Source organism: Notolepis coatsorum (genome assembly GCF_963971535.1).
Source record: "Notolepis coatsorum genome assembly, chromosome: 13".
In the NCBI taxonomy this organism is placed as follows: Eukaryota; Metazoa; Chordata; class Actinopteri; order Aulopiformes; family Paralepididae; genus Notolepis; species Notolepis coatsorum.
Genome location: NC_140177.1, coordinates 22,500,346 through 22,522,690, shown reverse-complemented (window position 1 = coordinate 22,522,690; position 22,345 = coordinate 22,500,346). Strand labels below are relative to the sequence as shown.

At 43.0% G+C, this 22,345-nt stretch overlaps 1 protein-coding gene across 1 annotated transcript in view; it reads left to right on the top strand.

The window, feature by feature from the left end:
- Positions 1 to 388: 388 nt before the first annotated feature.
- nadkb (NAD kinase b) overlaps positions 389 to 22,345 on the top strand; it is a gene marked incomplete at its 3' end in the record, with an annotated part of 48,523 nt that continues 26,566 nt past the window's right edge. Inside the window, exons 1-6 of the mRNA XM_084327998.1 lie at positions 389 to 523; positions 4,619 to 4,873; positions 5,021 to 5,104; positions 6,595 to 6,724; positions 17,773 to 17,881; positions 19,549 to 19,634. Of these exons, the coding sequence (XP_084184124.1) occupies positions 4,620 to 4,873; positions 5,021 to 5,104; positions 6,595 to 6,724; positions 17,773 to 17,881; positions 19,549 to 19,634 (663 nt within the window). The 5' untranslated portion in view covers positions 389 to 523; position 4,619. The remainder of the gene's footprint in view (positions 524 to 4,618; positions 4,874 to 5,020; positions 5,105 to 6,594; positions 6,725 to 17,772; positions 17,882 to 19,548; positions 19,635 to 22,345) is intronic.

The window sequence follows — 22,345 nt, the reverse complement described above, 5'->3', positions numbered from 1 at the left end:
TCTCTCTCTCTCTCTCTCTCTCTCTCTCTCTCTCTCTCTCTCTCTCTATCTATCTATCTGCAGTCGATTAGTACTTTATTTACATATTTTAAGCGACGAGATCAGACAGCAGGGTGGTCAAGCATCAATGTCAAATGGGAGGTCTTGAACCAGCGCGTATTTAGGAAACAGTTGACATGAAAAAGCTTCACTGCCACAATGTCCATACAATGTGGAGTGTTGTTCTGGATTCGACCAACAGGGGTAAACTAGTCGCTGTTCCCGCCGCGAAAACCTCCAGTCCTGCGTCAAGAGGCGCCGCGATGATGACGCCCTTGATGAACATTCCATTGAAAGCGAGCATTTCCGATTGGCTGCAGTTATATTTTGTTTCTGTCAGCTGTAACTGATTTAGATGGTTTTGTGACACAAAGCCTCTCATAAGAGTCGCGTTAATAATTCCTAGCTATTTGTTTACTTAAAGTGACAGGGATGATTGGTTTCTGATGTAACAACGTCAAGGCTTGCTTGCTGTTCCAGCCAGGTTGGTTCTGACCCAACACAACACTATGCGGTATAGGTTGGGGAGACCAGCTAGCAACCCGCATGCAGCCCGGCAGCCCAGACTTAGAACATAGAATCGAGTTATTATATAAACGTCGGAATAAGCTAACATTTATACCGAATGTGTATTTAATAACGTCAATGCATGTAAAGTCACCTGCAACTCGCATCAATATGATGAATTGAAAATGGGGGACCCTGATGTAAACAAGACTAAAGTCTTTCTCTGGTCTGCATCCCCTTAACAAGTGTACTGTATGCATTGAGCTGTACTGTACTACTGTACCCATTCTGCAATCTGTTAATAAAGTTTTCAATCACTCACGGAGGCTGTGTCATCATGCCCCAAGGTCATGTGTATGTAGAGTAGGGAATGGAATAATCTGGTTCATTGATTGAAAACTTTATTAACAGATTGCAGAATGGGTACAATACAGTACAGCTCAGTACAATTAGAAACTGGCCCCTGTAAATGTCAACCCCCCCCCCCACCCAACCCCCTCTAATGTACAGTTTCTTCCCCTTTTTTATGGTGTTCTCTCTTTCTTACACAGTACCGTATATTTGTATGTCATAAATGTCTTGATGAATTGAAAATGGAGGACCCTTATGTAAACGAGACGAAAGTCTTTTTCTGGTCTTCATCCAAACAAGGGACTAAACACGTTTCGCAATTATGCCACATCAATGTGGAACGCTCTACCCACAGCCGTAAACAAATGTGAATCCCTACCCACGGTACACTATCCCCCCCCCTCACAGTGAGCTGTGGTGTTCCACAAGGAAGCATACTAGGACCGCTACTATTCCTAATTTATGCAAATGACATGTCGTCAGCTTGTGACTGCAACTTGTTCCTGTTTGCGGACGACTCAGCCCTGCTGGTCTCTGACAAGAACAAGTTACAGGTTGAAAAAGCCCTCAGCTCGGAACTAGGCAAAATCTGCATATGGCTCGCCGACAACAAACTATCATTACACATGGGCAAAACAGAGTCCATTCTCTTCGGTTCAAATAACAAACTCAGCAAGACCGACGGCTTCTCGGTTACAGTGGGTGACAATATTATCACAAGGAAAGATGAAATTACCTACCTGGGCTCCATCCTAGAGGCTAATCTTTCCTGTGACAAAATGGCATCCAATGTAATAAAAAAAGTCAACCAACGAACACGATTCTTGTACCGGATCTCCGCTCTGGTAAACAAGAATACCCTGAAGACTCTAGCAGGAGCACTCATTCAAGGGTACTACGACTATGCTTGCACCTCATGGTACCAAAGCACCTCAAAGGCACTAAAAAACAAATTACAAACATCTCAAAACAAGCTAGTCAGACTACTACTTGACCTGACTCCTAGAACCCACCTCACCCCTGCCCACTTTGACAACCTAGGATGGCTTAGAGTAGACGACAGAGTACAGCAACTTGCAATGGGCCTGGTCTACAAGATACACTACGCGACCAAGGTACCCATGTACATGTCAAAATACTTCCCAAAGGTCAGTGAATACCACGATCACAACACCAGAGGGAGCTCCACAAATCATGTAAAACCCAGATTCGGATCAAACAAGGGACTAAACACGTTTCGCAATTATGCCACATCAATGTGGAACGCCCTGCCTAAAGCTGTAAAGGAATGTGAATCACTACCCACCTTCAAAAACACTCTCAAAAAACACCTACGTGAGACTGCAATTCGAAACTGGCCCCTACAAATGTCCTAACCTAGTTGTACAGTAAATGACCAAGTAAGGCTTTGTCAATATTCCAATGTACAGTGTAAAATGTGTGTGTGTCCCCTTCCCAACCCCCCCCCCCCCCCCCCCCCACCTCCAATGTACAGCCCTCACCCAACCCACCCAACCCCACCCCACCCAACCAACCTCCTCCAATGTACAGTTTCTATGCCAAATGTATATACACTCCTTTTCTGGACACTTTTGTATCACAAACAGTACTGTATTTGCAAATCTGATATGTCATAAATGTATAGATGTAGCAGTACTGTCTATCTGTATGTCATGTATGTCATATATGTTATGATGAATTGAAAATGGGGGACCCTGATGTAAACAAGTCGAAAGTCTTTCTCTGGTCTGCATCCCCTTAACAATTGTATGTATTGAGCTGTACTGTACTGTACCCATTCTGCAATCTGTTAATAAACTTTTCAATCAATCAATCAAACCACATTCAAAACCGCTCTTAAAGAGCACCTACGGGAGGTTGCTATTCGAAATTGGCCACCGTAAATGTCCAAACCCAACCCCCCCCCTCCTAATAGACAGTCTCCTCCCCACCGTATATAAATGTTTTCTCCCACCCACCCACCCCCTCCTAATGTACAGTCCCCTCCCCATCAGTATATACTCTGTCAGGATCTATGGGTAACAGTACTGTATATTTGCATAGCGTATATGTCACAAATGTAACAGTACTAAATACCTGTATGTCATGTATGTCCCTATGTCATAAATGTCATGATGTCATGTATGTTGTGTATGTCATAAATGTCACTATGAATTGAAAATGGGGGACCCTGATGTAAACAAGACAAACGTCTTTCTCTGGTCTGCATCCCCTTAACAATTGTGTGTATTGAGCCGTACTGTATTGTACCCATTCTGCAATCTGTTAAATAAAGTATTCATTCATTCATTCATTCACTCTTAGCAGTTGTTTGTATTGAGCTGTACTGTATTGTACCCATTCTGCAATCTGTTAATAAAGTTTTCAATCAAACAACAACTGCTAAGAGGATGAACACCAGAAAAATACTTGCCTTGTTTACATAAGGGTCCTCCATTTTCAATTAATCAAGAAGTGTTTTCATCAAGAAGATTATTGCTGTGAATGTAAATGCTATATATATTTTTTTTACTAGTACGACTACGCTGTTTGTTTACAAGTGTGGTTTGCTTCCATGTTAAATGATGGCTTACTACAAAAATGCACAATAGGCTACAGTGTTGATAAGTACTTTATTTGAGTATTTTCAGCATCTCTTTACAATATACAATTATCTGTACTGTTTTACTACCCAGCCTAAAGCATGAGTTCTCTTTGAGGCTATTTTCCTTACAATCACAGTATTATCTTCTTTTTATTCTTTATTAGCCAGGAGTCCCATTGAGATACAAGATCTCTTCTTTCAGGGAGTCTTTGTCAAGACTGCAGCATAAGCAGTTTCACATAATAAAACGCATAGACATAGAAGCTACATGAAAGAGTAGAAGAGACCTACAGGCCACACCAGAGATAAGTCATACAGGCCAGAGAGACATCCATAACACACAGTCCACCTCAAGGCAAGGGTATGTGAAACAACGTGTTTCCTTCAGGGCGCTTTGTAAAAGACGTTTAAAGGTATTCAAAAGAGAGAGTGCTTCTAATGTAATGGTATTTTGCAGCTCATTCCATACCCAAAAAAGGAAAAAGCAGTTTTAACAAGCTCTGCGCGCACCCTGGGGACGTTTAAAATAATCAGATTAGTAGATTTAGTGCTATAGTTGCTGGTACAATACGATGAAAGGCTGGAGATATAAGTAGGTAGTTTACCTAACCATGACTTGACAATAAATAGCAACATGTGCATGTTTCTCCTCGGGTAGAGAGGACCATCCTAGATTAATATAAAGTGCGCTGGTGAGTGAGCGGAGTGTGTGAGGCTGCACTTATGAAACGTAATGCAGCGTGATAAGCAGAGTCCAGACGTTCTTTAAGTAGAGATGAAGTTGCATGCATGTAAATCACATCACCATCGGATAGAAATGAGCTTTGCACACTTTTATCTCTGGCTTCAAATATAAACCTTTTTTGAATTAAACAAATTCAGAGCCGTTTCACTGCGGCCTGTGCAGCGAAGTCTCTATTAGCGGTTTGTGATCAACAAGAGTTGGAACGCTTTAGACAAATCAACAAATAGAGCTGCACACAGTGCTGTGTTTACCATCTAAATAAGTGATCTCATTAGTAACTAACATAGCCCCCTGTTCCAGTACCACGGTCTGATCCACTCATACAGAAGTAGTCTGACGAAGGGTCTCCCCGGGTCGTCTCTCCCCCTCAGAATGGACAACGTGGACGTCACGGTGGGGCCCGAGAGGAGCGTGGCGAGGGGGCCGGAGCCTGTGCCCTCCAGGCACAGGGAGCACCCCCCGTCCAAGTCGCCAAGGAGACGGCGGGAGGGGACGAGGACCCAGCGGCGGGGGAACCGTCACCAACAGCTGCTGCGGGAGACAGAGCGGCACCCGTTGCCGGGCCAACGTGAGCACCCTGAACCCTCGGGCTCGGGGAGCGGAGTGGCGGAAAGCTCTCCTAAGAGGTGGGCTAAGTGTGGCAGGTGGGCCAGACGGCCCCCGGCTGTTGCCCCCAGACGTGTAGCGGGGACGGGGGACGGGGGGGGGGGGTAAAGGTCGGCGCTGACTTTGACTTTGTCCTCGTTTGTTGTTCTTTCTCCCCCCTTTCACAGGAGAGCTCACTTTCTACATGGACCGTACCCCGCCACACACTTTGGACCCAAAGCTTGTATTCTTCCCAACCCGACTTCAGTCATGTAAGCATGTGTGCTTTTGGAAACGAGTTGCACTTCATGGTGGCGTGTGTGTGTACACACACACACACGCACACACATGCACACACGCACACACACACACGGAAAGGGACATTTAGCGGACTACTTTTCACCCACCCTCCGCTCTGTGTTATTTTGTCGGGGCATTGACTCTCAAAGTCTTACGTAACGTGAGATAAGATAAGACGAGGTACTAAAGCTGGGAGTGGTGGACGGCGCCTGACCGGTACTGCGGTCAGAGAGGGAGAAGACACCACGGGTCCAGGCCGTCACTCCACCCTCTCGGAGCGGAACAACCGCAGCCTGGGACTGGATCTGAACACACACACACACACACACACACACACACACACACACACACTCGGCTTCATAATGCCTATCGTCCACCACTCAAAGGAAGAGCGATTTCAATGGTAAAGAAAAGAAAAAGAGAGAGAGAGAGTTGGCTGAGATTAAACTAGATTTGGAGTTTGGACCTCAATCATACAAACTTTGCCTACCTGTGTCTTAATAGCTAATGTATGATTTGGAGTTTCTTTGTGTTCTTTTTGTTTTTATTAATGGGAACTTCTCTTCAGTATAGTTGCATTGTAGACATGGTAACATCTGATGGAATTTACAACCTTCTAAACTGAGGGGGGCGGGGTGAGTACTTTACTTAATAACCATTTAAACGTCTGCAGTACCTGTTTGGTCCGTGTGTTTTGTGTCTGCGTTGTCGTTAATCCGTGACATCGAAAAAGGAACGGGAGAGAAACCGTTTCATAGAAAAACTAAAGACTTTGTAATGAAGCTTTATGTTGCACACACAGGAACACTAGATTGGCTAATATTAATATTAAGTCACGCACACTTGTGACACCTTTCGAGGAGGGCTCTTTCTCAGGCAGAGAACCGCCGAACGTCAACAGTACCTGTTCAGCCTGTACTGTGTATTTAGTATATCTGTGTTGTTGTTGTTGTTGACGGAACCATCGTCGTATGATCTAACAACGGGACCACGATGGAAAAAAGTCCTAGACTTTGTCGCGTTATCCCAGACAGTATTTTGAATGTGTCAACTAAACTTAACTAAACTAAGTATAGCTGTATACATGACAGGCAATTGGCAGACAGTAATTGTGTGTGTGTTTCTGTCTCCGTGTCTCTGTGTGTCTGTCTCTCCGCATCTTTGTGTCTCCGTGTCTCTGTGTGTCTGTCTCTCCGCATCTTTGTGTCTCTGTGTCTTCGCATCTTTGTGTCTCTGTGTCTTCGCATCTTTGTGTCTCTGTGTCTCTGTGTGTCTGTCTCTCCGCATCTTTGTGTCTCTGTGTCTTCGCATCTTTGTGTCTCTGTGTCTTCGCATCTTTGTGTCTCTGTGTCTCTGTGTGTCTGTCTCTCCGCATCTTTGTGTCTCTGTGTCTCTGTGTGTCTGTCTCTCCGCATCTTTGTGTCTCTGTGTCTTCGCATCTTTGTGTCTCCGTGTCTCTCAGGCACATCCAGGACCCTGCCAGCCAGCGCCTCACGTGGAACAAGCCCCCGGTCAACGTGCTGGTGATCAGGAAGATCCGAGATGAGAGCCTGGTGGAGCCTTTCAAGGAGCTCTGCAGCTTCCTGGTGGAGGTACAGTATAGCAGGATTTATCAGCTGGGTGCGTGTCTCTGTCTGACGGAGGACCTTGGCTTACTCTGTATCTTAAACATGGTATGAAGCGTCTCATCATGAGAGTTAGGCTACCACAGTTGTTTCTTCAGTGGTCTCATTTGTTTACTGCCTATATTTATTGTAATATAACCGATAGGGCACACAGACCCTTATCTGCACCTTTGTTTACACTGTTTATCTTTTTCATATTTTTATATTCAGATCTCTATATCTATGTCTTTCTACTATTACCCTGCCCATACCTTAACTACTCTGCTCTTGTCTGCTAACGAGCCATATTTCTTGCTTTGGAAACATATTTTGAAATGAATAATAATAATAATAATAATAATAATAATAATAATAATAATAATAAACTGTATTTGTATAGCACCTTTCATACAAGAATTGCAGCCCAAAGCAGTAATGTAGACATAATGGACATAAAATAGACATAGGCATAACATTTGCATACAATTGGCATAAATATAGACATAAAATTAGCAGATCATTTACATAATATTAGCAGGGAATTGACTAAATAAAAGCAATGCATAAAGTGCAGACATAAAATGAGTATAAAATATACAATAATCGAAGTGGCGGAGTGCATTAAAAGGCTAATGTGAAGAGGTACTTTTTTAGCTTACTTTTGAGAATATTTAATGAGCTACCTAATGTCCATACTTAGGCAGGGTGTTCATAGCTTTGATGCGTTTTTAGCACCAATTTTGTCTGCTGTTGCGAAACTGACAGTGGCTCAGGAGGTAGAGCGGTCGCCTGGTGGTTCGAATCCCGCTCCACCCAGGCAGTGTGTCGACGTGTCCTTGAGCAAGACACTTAACCCCTAATTGCTCCCGATGAACAGGTTGGCACCTTGCATGGTCGCCTCCGCCATCTGTGTGTGAGTGAATGGGTGAATATGAGGAACAAATGTAATTGTAAAGCGCTTTGGATAAAAACGCTATATAAACGCACCATTTAACCATTTACCTTCAATAAACCACTTAGTAGATGATCGTAATGTTCTTGGGGCACATAGTTGACAAGCGAATTGCCAATGTAGCTTGGTCCTGTTCCATTTAGGGCTTTGTATATAAGGAGGAGGACCGTACATTTTTTTCCCATAGCACTACTTTGTGTGAAACTACAGTTGAAGTTTTGGTGTTTAAATTTTAAAGAATGTACGTTGTGCTTGCCGTTCTTTGTGGCTTACATAGACATCCCAAGAACCACTTCAGACACATAGCTGGAAGTTACAATCTTAAATCGTTATCAGTAGTATTTATTTGGTGACAACAATATCCTTTGAGCACATATTAAAACACAGTCACTAAATTGGCTAATAGTTTGAGACTAACAACTTCCATATTCAAATGCACCCTTTAGAAGGCATTTAAAGGTGTAATGAGTAGTTTGAGCCTCTAGATGACACTAGACGGCCAGCAAAACAATGTGTTTATATATAGACTGAAACATCATTATTTGACGTTGACTGATGAAACGTTAAAACTAGGCATCGCAGATCTAATGACTCAAGATCTAGCCATATCATACCAATCTTACCGCTAAAAATATTGTCAAACATATTTTCGGTTCAACTTTAGGTAGAAAAAGAGAAAGTTGACATTAAGCGAACGAGCCGCCATTTTCTTTTTTAAGCGGGAGCAGAGACCCAGGGACTGACCGCTAGCAGCGCAGAGGAGTCTGCAGATGAACACACCTAGTCCACACACTTCTAGTGGGTCTTAAAGGAACACGGCAACATTTTGGGAAATGTTGAGAGAGAGACAAGAAGATGGATACCAGTTTCCCCTCTGTGCGTTCAGTAGAAAGCTAACTGGCTGCATGTTAGCTTAGCACAATGAATGGAAGCGGACAGTGCCGGTTAGCCTTCAGGAGAGGTGTTAGTTGGACAATGCCTAGGCTAACCGGCCATGTCCGCCTCCATTCATGATGAGTAATGTTTGAGAGGGATTATGTTTGTATGAGTATTGTTTTAAGTGATGATTGAGAGAGATTATGTTTGTATGAGTCTATACATTGTTTTAAGTGTTGATTGAGAGGGATTATGTTATGAGTCTACATTGTTTTAAGTGATGATTGAGAGGGATTATGTTTGTATGAGTCTATACCAGGGGTCAGCAACCTTTACTATCAAAAGAGCCATTCCCCCCCCCCCCCCCTCCCACAAAATAAAATTCATCTGGAGCCGCAAAACTTATTTACCCTTAAAATGAAGATAACACAGTGTATAACGTTTTATATATAGTTATCCCCAAGCATACCCCACATTTAGCATAAAACGCCTGACGATTGCATACCCAAAGTAATTTGCGATTTATTATACTTTATACTTGTTGCATTTGCACAGTTTGTTGCATTTATGAAATTATAAAACAACAAAAAGAAAATGGTTGACATTTTATTGCTGTTTTTACCTGTTATAAATCAAATCAAATCAAATCAAATTTATTTATAGGGCCCGACAACACACGTTAATGTCCCCATGGGCCGTACAGGTCTTCTTTAAACAAGTCAAGAAGACAACATAACAATAAGTCAAGAACAGAACAAGAACACCATAGGGTCCAAACATTTTTTAGATGAATGCAAATAAATGAAAGAATGCAAGCACTCCCAGACATACCCCACGCGAAGGTAAGGAAAAACTCACTAAAACCTAACAATAGGGAAAAAAGCTCCACAGGCAATGTGGAGGAGAGAAACCTTAGAAGGGCCGTTCAAGGGGGGATCTCCCTTCTTAGATGTCGGTGATAGTAGTGTTGCAGACGGACAGTTGGTAAGCATGCACTCATGTGTGTAGTGAAACACAGATGAGTGCATGCAATAGCAACTGTACATTTTGAAAAATTAAAGATAGAGTTGATAGCGGATCTATTTGAAGCACAGGGGCGGCGCAAGAGGGTCAACCTCAAAGGACAACCTCAAACTCTTATGAAGAGGAGAAAAAAGACTGGCATCTGTAGACCTACTTTGAAATAAAACACAGAAGAGGAGAAAAAACACTGGCATCTGTAGACCTACTTTGAAATAAAACACAACTATGCAGCTCTATTTGAGTCCTTCCCTTATTTGTGGAAAATGTATAAAATAAAAAGTAAATTTTTTGTTGTTCCCAAATTTCTCAACACATATCAGGCATACAGGTAAGCCTGCATCGTTAGTCGTGAAAGCAAATTAATCTGTCCACGCTGAATTAAACCCTCTATTTTCCTCAGACTTTCCTTTTTTTGAATTTATCCATGGTTAGCTTACTGGGGGGTCGGACACTCAAGATTAGCCTCTTGCAGATGGCAGGGAGAGGCGCGGGTGTGACATATATATATATATTTTTTTATAACTCTTTATTTTTGTTCATTTTCCTCTTTTTTCTTCTTTCCAAAGTCACTTTTTCACATAATTTTCACATAAACATTTTCCATTTCCTTTTCACAGTCACTTTTTCACATTTTCAGTTAGAAACTTTTCTTTTGCAGTATTTGCATAGCAACTTTTCCCATGTTTGCATAGATGCCTTACCCATTTTTCCCAGGATTCATTATTATTATAATTTTTTTTATAACTCTTCCTTTTTAACTTTTACATAAGCATTATACAGAACAGTAGTAATATGACAACTACCACCACAGGACAGACAAGACAGACAAGACTCACAGGACAGGACAGTGTTGTATGGTGGGGGGGGGGAGAGCTGTATTTGCTCTTGGTGTGTCGGGTCTGTTTTGATTGAGCCATGGCAGTCTTTACACATCTAACGGCTCATATGTTGTCCATTTCGACCAGCGTCTGTCGTATGTCTCCGCCTTCATTCTCAGCAGGAATGTCATTTTTTCCATATCGCTTATCTCCTCCACTATTCCCCTCCATGTCTCTTTGTCTGGAGCGGCTTCTTTGAGCCAGCTCCTTGTGATGGCCTTCTTACCAGCTATTATCATGATTTTGAACAGGTACAAGTCTTCATTGTGTATGGTCTCCTCTGTGATCAAACCCAGGTATATCAGCTGGGGTTCCATGGGGAATTCATAGCTAAGAATTCTGTACATTTCCTGTGTAACACTCTTCCAAAATGGTTGCACTTTATCACATAGCCAAAATATGTGAGAGTGGTTGTCTCCAGCAGGGTTGTTGCCCTTTTAATTGTTTACTCATAATTTGCGGTGTGATAAAAAATCTCATGACATTTTTCCAACCGAATTCTCTCCATCCTCTAGAGCTAGTGGATGAGTGTTGTGTCTCACATATAGAATGCCAATCATCCTCCGTCAAGATTATACTCAGTTCACTTTCCCATTTCTTCTTCACATTATATGAATCACAGTTGTTGCGAGCTTGTAAACTTTTGTACATTTCCGATACTATTTTCACTGGAGTTCGCGTATACGCCATTTCCATCATTCCCACCACCCCGTTACCACCTACTGATATCCTATTCTTGACTTCTGTATCATAGAAGTGTCGCAGCTGTAGATATCTAAACAAATAGTAATTTCCCAAGTAAAATGTTCTCTTAAATTGCTCAAAAGACATGAAGTTTACATATGGCTGTTATACCTCTATCTCTCCACCCGTCAAAAGTGGCGTCCAGTGTTCCCGGGCTAAAGCCTGAGGTCTGGGAAGGCCAAATCAGAAGTCTACTGTCTTCTTTTGATTTGTATTTCCTGACCACCTCATTCCAGACCATCAGTGTGTGGTCCACTATTGAATTATTTCCCTGTTTTGTTGTGTGTTCTTTCCCCCCCAATCTGGCTTGAGGTTGGACACGTCCTAGGTGTGTCTCTATGTCCTTCCACCTGGCCCTGTATGCTCTTGAGCACCAGTAAACGGCATATCTCAGCTGGGCTGCATAGTAGTATTCCTTTAGATTAGGTAGTGTCAGGCGGCTAGGTGGTGTAGTGGGCAAGGCGCTCGCCTTGTTCGAGCCCAGCTCCCCGCATTGCTATCAGCTTGGCTGGTCATTCATACTAACACATTTGGCAGTGTTAGGGGTGGGAAAGCTGATGGGTGGGGATCGGACGTTGTGGACAGCGACTCCTACAGGTCGGTTGGTGCGCCTGCGCAGCAGAATCAGGAAGCGACGGGGGCGGCGTGTCCCTCCCACGCAGACCCCCGCCGCTGAGAGATCGCGCGGTGCAGGTGAAAAGATGTGACGGCTGCTTCCTCAAGTACCGGAGGGGACACGTGATGTAAGGCTTCGTCCACATTGCAGCCGGCTTGTGGGAGGCATGGCCTAACAGCGTTCGAGACAGGGGAGGGTAGAATTGGACGATACGAAATTGGGATGGGAGAAAAATAGAAAATGGGAGAAAAAAGTTGATAAAAAAAAAATATTAGGTAGTGTCAGGCCTCCTCCCTCTTTTTCAATTTGCAATGTTTTGAATTTCACCCTAGGTCTGCCCCCTGCCCATATGAACCTAGAGATCTTGATTGATTGATTGAAAACTTTATTAACAGATTGCAGAATGGGTACAATACAGTACAGCTCAATACACACAATTGTTAAGGGGATGCAGACCAGAGAAAGACTTTCGTCTTGTTTACATCAGGGTCCCCCATTTTCAATTCATCAGGACATATATGACATACATGACATACAGATAGTCAGTACTGCTACATCTATACATTTATGACATACCAGATTTGCAAATACAGTACTGTTTGTGATACAGAAGGAGTCAAGAAAAGGGAGTATATACATTTGACGTAGAAACTGTACATTGGAGGAGGTTGGGTGGGGGGGGGGGGTTGGGTACATTGGGATATTGACAACCATACTGGGTAATTTACATTGGAGGTGGTTGGGGGGGGGGGGGGGCACACTGTATAAACAAGCAAAACTGTACATTGAGGGGGGGGGGAGGAGACACTGTACAAACAAACAAAATTGTACATTGGACTATTGACAACCATACTATGTAAAATGACTGTACATTGGAGGGGGTTGGGTTAGGATATTTACAGGGGCCAGTGTTGAATTGCAGTCTCCCGTAGGTGTCCCTTGAGAGAGGTTTTGAAAGTGGGTAGTGATCCACATTCCTTTACAGCTTTGGGTAGGGCGTTCCACATTGATGTGGCATAATTGCGAAACGTGTTTAGTCCCTTATTTGAGCCGAATCTGGGTTTAACATGATTTGTGGAGCTCCCTCTGGTGTTGTGATCGTGGTATTCACTGACCTTTGGGAAGTATTTTGACATGTACATGGGTACCTTGGTCGTGTAGTGTATCTTGTAGACCAGGCCCATTGCAAGTTGCTGTACTCTGTCGTCTACTCTAAGCCATCCTAGGTTGTCAAAGTGGGCAGGGGTGAGGTGGGTTCTAGGAGTAAGGTCAAGCAGTAGTCTGACCAGTTTGTTTTGAGATGTTTGTAATTTTGTTTTTAGCGCCTTTGAGGTGCTTTGGTACCATGAGGTGCAAGCATAGTCGTAGTACCCCTGAATGAGTGCTCCTGCCAGAGTCTTCAGGGTATTCTTGTTTACCAGAGAGGAGATCCGGTACAAGAATCGAGTTCGTTGGTTGACTTTTTTTATTACATTGGATGCCATTTTGTCACAGGAGAGATTAGCCTCTAGGATGGAACCCAGGTAGGTAATTTCATCTTTCCTTGTGACAATATTGTCACCCACTGTAACTGAGAAGCCGTCGGTCTTGCTGAGTTTGTTATTTGAACCGAAGAGAATGGACTCTGTTTTGCCCATGTGTAATGATAGTTTGTTATCAGCGAGCCATATGCAGATTCTGCCTAGTTCCGAGCTGAGGGTTTTTTCAACCTGTAACTTGTTCTTGTCAGAGACCAGCAGGGCTGAGTCGTCCGCAAACAGGAACAAGTTGCAGTCACAAGCTGACGACATGTCATTTGCATAAATTAGGAACAGTAGCGGTCCTAGTATGCTTCCTTGTGGAACACCACAGCTCACTGTGAGGGGGGGGGATAGGGTACCGTTTACCTCCACCATCTGTTCCCTCCCCTCAAGGTAGGATTGCATCCAGCTCACTGATAGACTATCAAAACCAATTGCTTTTAGCTTGTCAATCAGAATGGAGTGATTGACCGTGTCAAAGGCCTTTTGTAGGTCCAGCATGACCATGCCGCAGTATTTGCCTGCGTCCACCTCTTGTTTGATGTGGTCATTCAAATAGAGAAGGCATGTGTCAGTGGAGTGGGATGTTCTGAAGCCAGATTGGAATTCGTAGATTAGATTTTTTTCCGCTAGGTACTTTTCGACCTGTTCGTAGACTATTTTTTCCATGACTTTCGAGATGGAGGTGAGAATAGAAACAGGGCGGTAGTTGCCTGGGTCTAATTTGCTGCCCTTTTTGTGCAGAGGGGTCACCCTCGCAATTTTGAAGTCCTTGGGGACGTGTCCCTGTTTTATGGAGAGGTTTATTATGTGTGTGATGATTGGGGTGATGGCGGCTGCTGAGTCTCTGAGGAATTTGGAGGGGATGTTGTCATGGCCAGTGGCCTTGTTAGGTTGGAGGGCGCTCAGTTTATTGAGTACCTCATCTGTTGTTACCATTTCCAGCTTGAAGTCGTCCTTGCGGACCCCTAGGTTTTTGTAGTAAGCTACTATGTGTTCTACCCCATAAAGCCCTGAGTGGGAGGGTAGTTTGTTTACCAGTGTTGTGGCTATGTTTGTGAAGAAAATGTTTAAGTAATTGGCTACATCCAGCTTGTCTGTGATGAGCGTGTTGTCCGTTTTTATGTTTATGTTTGAGAATCTGGTTTTAAGTTTTTTACTGCATCCTAGTTGATTATTGAGTAATTTCCAAAGTTCACGTGGTTTGTTTTTGTTTTCCTCAGTTTTGTCATTGATGAAATTCTTTTTTGCAGTTTTGATCATGGAGTTTACGTCGTTTCTTAGTCTGTTTCTTTCTAGTTTGAGTTCAGTCACGTGGGCTTGGAGTTCACTGCTCGTGCTTTTAGTAAGCTTTGACTGACTTTTACGAAACTCAGAGCATTTTTTGTCTCTGGTTTTCATAGCGGCCAGTATTTCGGAGTGCATCCACGGCTCACCGCGATTTTTTACCCTGGTGGTTCTTAGGGGGGCCATGTCGTTTAGTATTGTTGAGAATTTGGTTTTGAAACCAAGCCATGTTTCTTCAACCAGTGTACCATTGAGTTCCTCTGACCAGTCCAGACTCTCCAGTTCAAGGTTGAAGGCCTCGCTAGAGTAGGTTTTGAGGTCTCTAGATGTGACTGTTTTGTGGCAGCCAGCCTTTTGTTTTAGTTTTTTGCGGGTACAGAATATCATATAATGATCACTTAACCCGCATGCTATAACCCCTTTATTGGAGATCTTGGACTTGTCGGAGGTCAGAATGAGGTCAATGGTAGTCTGAGTTGATTCACATACACGTGTGGGTTGGGTGATTAGCTGGCTGAGGCCGTGCAGATCACAAAACCTACTGAATGACTTGAAGACGGGTGCATCTTTTCGTTGCATATCCGTGTTCCAGTCTCCAATAAGAATTTTGTCTACATCCTCAACTCCAGCTAAGCACCCATCCAGTGTATCATAAAAGTCACTATGATCTGGCGGCCTGTAGACTGTGCCAACCAGTAGGGATTTCGCCCTTTCGAATAGGATTTCCACCCATACAGTTTCAATTGATTTATGATTCAGGTCATTTCTGTTGATGAATTTGGTGTCTGTTTGTCCCACGCTATGAATTGGGAGTCGGGGACCTTGACTGGTAGTGAGAGGAAGAGATAAAACAGCAGGGGAGGAAATTAGGCCACTTTACTCGCCAAATGCGAGTATTTTTTATGTTTGGTGAGTGATTCATGAAGAGCACTCGCCAGTCTGGCGAGTACTAGTATTGTAAACAAAACAAAACAAAAAAATCATTCTGCAATCTGCTGATTCGCTCACTGGCACAAGCCGAACTCTGACTCCCTCCTTATGATTCCTCCCATTTGCGCCTCATAATAATCCGACCATAACCAATGAACATCATCGTTGTACAGATGCGCTCTAAGCTCCTCCAATGAACACTCGTTTTCTAGAAGATGGCATCTAGGGGAAGTGGACAGACCACTGCGCGCGGACCTACAGACTCCTGTCACCGGCTTGACAGCGTAGACAAACATAGACAAAAACACATCGTGGATGAAAATAATTGCATGTAGAGTTGTCGCTTTCGGATATCAGTGCGGTCTGTCTGACATGGGGGCGAACAACAGCACACGGCGTTCTCCTTCGAGTCGGATGAGAATGACAAGTGGGCGTGAGGCTAACCAGCATTAGCCGGCTAGCTACCTAGCAATTGTAACAAGCTACCATAACGCGCATTCAACATAGTGGACTATACTGAGCGGCTTTGCTTAAATGCAGCCGAGTGACATTTTATTATTACCGGGTTTCCCCCCATATCACCACTCACCCATATGCCCTTCACAATGGTGATGTTGTCATATTTGGCATTCAGAATACACCTGCTGAACCCCTAGCGTTGACATGAGATTCGATTCCAATGTATTGTCATCATACAGCACAAGTACAGTACAACCAGAATACGTTTGGCATCCAACCAGAGTGCAAATGTAACAAGTCAAGTTCAAGTTGTTTTATTTAGCTATTACATTACAGTGAAATGCTTGGTTCTTTCACTGCCCAGTCCAGCCCAACCCAGTCCAACCCAGTCCAACCTAGACCAGCCCAACCCAGTCCAACCTAGACCAGCCCAACTTTCCCTGCCCAACCCAGTCCAACCCAGCATCTTTCACTGCCCAGTTCAGCCCAACCCAGTCCAGAATAGTTCCCTCTTTCATGTTAATATGTGATATCCTAATATTTTGAAGAGTAGAGACAGTGTGATTAATACATGTTGTATGCTAATATTGTGGAGAGTAGAGACACTTATTAATGTTTTATGCTAATAAATATTTTAAAGAGTAGAGACATGGTGTGATTATTACTATGATTGAAAATCTATTTAGACGAAGACATACAAAGAAGTAATTATCACAATTAGCGATTTATTTTTGGCTGGTAAAAAAATCAGTTTGGCTGGTAAAAAAAAATCATCTACTTGCCAGTTGGCTGGTAAGCCAAAAAGTTCGTTTCCTCCCCTGTACAACAGCCTTGGCAGAATATTCATTTTGATCACTTCTATTCTGGTACTGAAATCCATCATGTGTGTAGCCCATCTCGACCAGTCCTTCTGTAATTTATCATTAATCTTATTGTAGTTAGCCGCTTCTAATTTGCACATATCCTTGGTGATAATCACTCCCAGGTAGGTCATTGATTCAGTTTCCCAATTCAGTTTGTAATCATTCCTCATTCCACTACTGGGTGAGAAGTTGTAAGTGAGAATCTGGGTTTTCGCGACATTCAGCTTGTATCCTGACATCCAGCCATAATCATTTAGTATGGTCATTAACTTGGGGAAGGTCAAATTTGGGTTTTGGAGGTATACTATAATATCATCCGCGAAAAGGCCTATCCTGTGTCCCCCCTTGCTATTCTAACACCCTTAATTTCTTTACTTTCTCTAATGGCTTGGGCTAATGGTTTACGAAAATTGCGAAGAGGGCAGGGCTTGCACAACATCCCTGGCGCGTCCCTCTGAACAGTTTGAATCTGTCCGACAAGCTACCGTTGATCTTTACTCTGGCATTTGGATTGTCGTATAGAGCTCTTATACAGCTGATGAATTGTTCGTTGAATCCAAATCTTTCCAAAACCCTAAAGTGACATATATTTTAGTTGAAGAAATATTTTTTTATTTCAGTGTCACAGTATCACCTCGATCTCTAAAATAAGAGGCGTTTTTTTTAAGCAACAGGGAGCCACAGCATGCAGGTTTTTGACCCCTGGTCTCTACATTGTTTTAAGTGTTGATTGAGAGGGATTTATGTTTGTATGAGTCTATACATTGTTTTAAGTGATGATTATGAGAGGGTTGTGTTTGTATACATTGTTTATTTGGAATTATTCTACTTATTCTACCCTTTAATAGAATGTGAACGTTGTTGATGAGCGGTGTCTCTGTGTTCCAGGAGAAGCAGATGATGGTGTACGTGGAGAGGAGGGTGGTGGATGACGCTACTCTCTCTAACGACGAGGCCTTTGGCTCCATTCGCAATCAGCTCTGCACCTTCAGAGAGGGTGAGGGTCCTAGTTAGAGGTGCACTGGTAGGATCCGTACTAGCTTTATAGTACATGTACTAACCGTATAGTACCTGTGCTAGCTTTATAGTACCTGTACTAGCTCTATAGTACCCGTACTAGCTTTATAGTACCCATACTAGCTTTATAGTACATGTACTAACCGTATAGTACCTGTGCTAGCTTTATAGTACCTGTACTAGCTTTATAGTACCTGTACTAGCTCTATAGTACCCGTACTAGCTTTATAGTACATGTACTAGCTTTATAGTACTTGTACTAGCTTTATAGTACTCATTTTGGCTTGGTTTTTGAAGACGTCCCAATCCGATGCTTTGATATCATGCACTTGAGTGCAATATACGAGTTTTCAGGCAGGGTGGAACAATGTCTGCAGTGTGTCCAGAGGGTGGCTATTGCTACTGTAATTGTTTTACAATAGGCCGATACCAGTCAGCAGTTTAGAAGTACTCGTATCGACCGCTCCACTCGAAGGTGGAGTCGGCACTTTGAGAGAAATGTGTGAGCTCACATGTCCAGCAGGAACAGACTGTGAGCTCTGCATCACTCTTCCAGGCCCCGGCACCGTCTCCCAGAGGCACCAGCCGCTCGGAGCTGAAAACAATCAGAAATATCTCTCGGCCTCCGATTAGAGTCAAGTGGGAAAACTTAACACCACCACCACGGCCTTCCTCGTCAAAAGGTACACGGTGTGCAAAAAACCACCTGCCGGCATCAGAGGTCCGGAAATGTTCTTTTATTGTTTTTGGAAAAATCAAACCCTTTCACTGCCACACGACAGAAGGTCGCATGCGCGGAGCTAATGATGCTAATGATGGAGCATCGCCGTCGGTTGTGTGATAGTAAAGGGCTAACCTTCTGTATTGTCACAGTGAAAGGGTTAACCGGCTGTATTGTCACAGTGAAAGGGTTAAAGCTCATGGTGCCTCTGGGTGTCTGTGGAAACCCTTCGTAGCACATGGTGCTGCACATACGGTGCTACAAACACGACACGACACACACAACACTACACACTCATGTGGAATGCACCTGATTGGATAAGTTACATTCTGGTGCTCTAGTGTGACATCTAGTGTTATCCATAGCACCTTTAATTAATTAATAAAACAGTATAAATTATTTTGCTATCTTATTGCCATAAGGCCTAACAAAAATATGAGATTATATAAAATAAAATAAAAAGATTTTTTACAATAAAGTTTCATAAAAATCTTAGTCAAACCTTTAGTATTATGGATATTAAACATGATGGCAGAGTACATGTTGTTGTGAACATTTTAATTAAATAAAGAAATTCCCTATCCATAGTCTCCGTGGGATTTTTTTTTATTAAAAATAAAATAAAATAAATTCCTACAACCAACAGGAACCAAACAATATTTTCTTTTATGCCTAAGGGATATCATTTCTGCTCTTTACTGTGGACATATGAAATGAAAACTGAAAATGAGTGATAAATCACAATATATTGTAGTGTCAAATCAAAACACAAGGTATGGAACCCAGGGGGCGTCTTTGACAACTTCTTCCTCTTTAGTTGTTGTTGGTTGTTTGAGTGAATCTGTTGTGAGCGTCCCTCTTGGGATCATCTTTGAACTCATGTGGTTGAGACTGAGAGCTGACCGTGGCTTTTCATTGGACCATAGGCTACGATGACATCTCTGACTGCATAGATCTGATAATCTGTCTGGGCGGAGATGGAACGCTGCTCTACGCCTCCTCTCTCTTCCAGGTAACCAGGCAAAGCGTTTGATTGGTTCATCTACACAGCCCCGCGTTTGATTGGCCAATCACTATAACGGGCAACGGCAAAGCACTTCTGATCTCTCGGTGGTGAAAGATTCCTCCCTTTCCTGTAAAAACGTACACTAGTTAAAATGTACCGTAGTTTAACACTTTCTCTGCCACGCTTATATCCATCAATGTTTGATCACTGCCACCAGTCTAAGCCTATGGAGATGTTTACCTTCTTTGCAGGGCTATAACTTTTTAAATTGTATTGCTAAATTGACATTACTATGGCCCATTCAACATCGATTATCTATCGTTCAGGATGTAGGAACGTTTTACTTTTTCATTCACACATTCATACAAAAATACCATCTAGAATATAAATATGTTTTTATCGTTTTCTGCAGTAAATCCTAGAACGTGAGATATAGGCATAAATGCATATATACATTATCAAATGCCATTTGTTGCCGATACACGCTATATAAAAATGTCAACAGTACATGGTCCTAAGCGTTATGACTGATCATGCGCGGGTGAACGGAGGGGGGGGGGTCGTTCATAATTCCGTGATCGTCGTTAAATGATTTATGTAGTATGGGTGATATATATATATCAGAGCAGTTTGCATCGATAATAATAAACAAAAACGCTGAAACTCACGGCAGCCTACTCTTACCGTTGGGCGATGATACTGGAGCAAACAGATCCCAGTTATGTGATGGGGATCGAGGCGATCCATTTCCGGTTTGTATAATACTAATACACGCCCAAATCATGTGGATTATTGAGTTATGGCAACGATCCATATCCACGGTGTGTGTCTTGAGTCCCGCGACGATATACGAGTGGCCGGACGGATTTGGGAGACGCACCGAGCTCCAACGGGCATATCCGGTTTGGCAACTCGCCGATCATCCACCAGGTGGCAGTATTGAAGCATTGCAGAGTTGTCCCACAGCATCATCCAAGGCTCCGTGAGTGAAATATGAATACCATGGCGAAAATACGAAATATGATCAGAATAACGCCGTACACCGTGATCTGGCAGAATTCGCATGAACTTGAAACCTGTTGTATGACGTTATTGGCGGAGAAAGTGTTAACAAAGTTTGTCTGAGGGAAGCAACAGTTGTGATTGGAGGATCAACAAAAGAGGGCGGGGTTTAAGGTGGGTCATGTCCATGGCTAACTTGAAAATTTGAATATATATTTTTTTCATCCTTGTCCTATGGACATTTAAAATAAGTGGCAGATACTGTGACTGTATGAAGTGCAAGCCTGGTATTTATGTCTTGGTTAAACAGACGTGCAGCACATGCATTGGTAGTCATAATGCATTGTCTCCACTAGCTAGGTTTTAGCCGTGCTGTGGCCATGTCTCCACTAGCCAGGTTTTAGCCGTGCTGTGGCCTTGTCTCCACTAGCCAGGGTTTAGCCGTGCTGTGGCCTTGTCTCCTCTCCACTAGCCAGGGTTTAGCCGTGCTGTGGCCTGTCTGGCACACAGTGAGCTCCATTGTCTTTAGAACCGGGACAAACCTGGCAGGACCCCGGCTGAGACAGACACCTTTCACAACCTGACAGGATGCGTCTCGGGGGCCTCAATGATGAGTCATCATCACGAACCAGAACCAGAACCGGAAGTTAGGAACCGGTTCCTATTAGAACCAGTTCTCGGTGCCCAACCCTAATCACGAACATACGCAGCCAGGCAGAACGTTACATCTGATGGATTGGAACTAAATCTGGAACATTTGACAGATCGGAACTAAATCTGGAACATTTGACAGATGGGAACTAAATCTGGAACATTTGACGGATCGGAAACAAAATCTGGAACATTTGACGGATCGGAAACAAAATCTGGAACATTTGACGGATCGGAACTGAATCTGGAACATTTGACGGATCGGAACTAAATCTGGAACATTTGACAGATCGGAACTAAATCTGGAACATTTGACGGATCGGAAACAAAATCTGGAACATTTGACGGATCGGAACTAAATCTGGAACATTTGACAGATCGTAAATAAATCTGGAACATTTGACGGATCGGAACTAAATCTGGAACATTTGACGGATCGGAACTAAATCTGGAACATTTGACGGATCGGAACTAAATCTGGAACATTTGACGCATCGGAACTAAATCTGGAACATTTGATGGATCAGAACTAAATCTGGAACATTTGACAGATCGTAAATAAATCTGGAACATTTGACGGATCGGAACTAAATCTGGAACATTTGACAGATCGTAAATAAATCTGGAACATTTGACGGATCGGAACTGAATCTGGAACATTTGACGGATCGGAACTAAATCTGGAACATTTGACGCATCGGAACTAAATCTGGAACATTTGATGGATCGGAACTAAATCTGGAACATTTGACAGATGGGAACTAAATCTGGAACATTTGACAGATCGTAAATAAATCTGGAACATTTGACGGATCGGAACTAAATCTGGAACATTTGACAGATCGTAAATAAATCTGGAACATTTGACGGATCGGAACTAAATCTGGAACATTTGACAGATCGTAAATAAATCTGGAACATTTGACGGATCGGAACTAAATCTGGAACATTTGTCGGCATACCGGTCCAAAGTTTGGCGCTGTGGTTTTCCTGTGTGATGACACAACAGCTCCCGGAGGATCTTGTGGATCTGATGTATCATATTTCTACACATGTCTCTATGT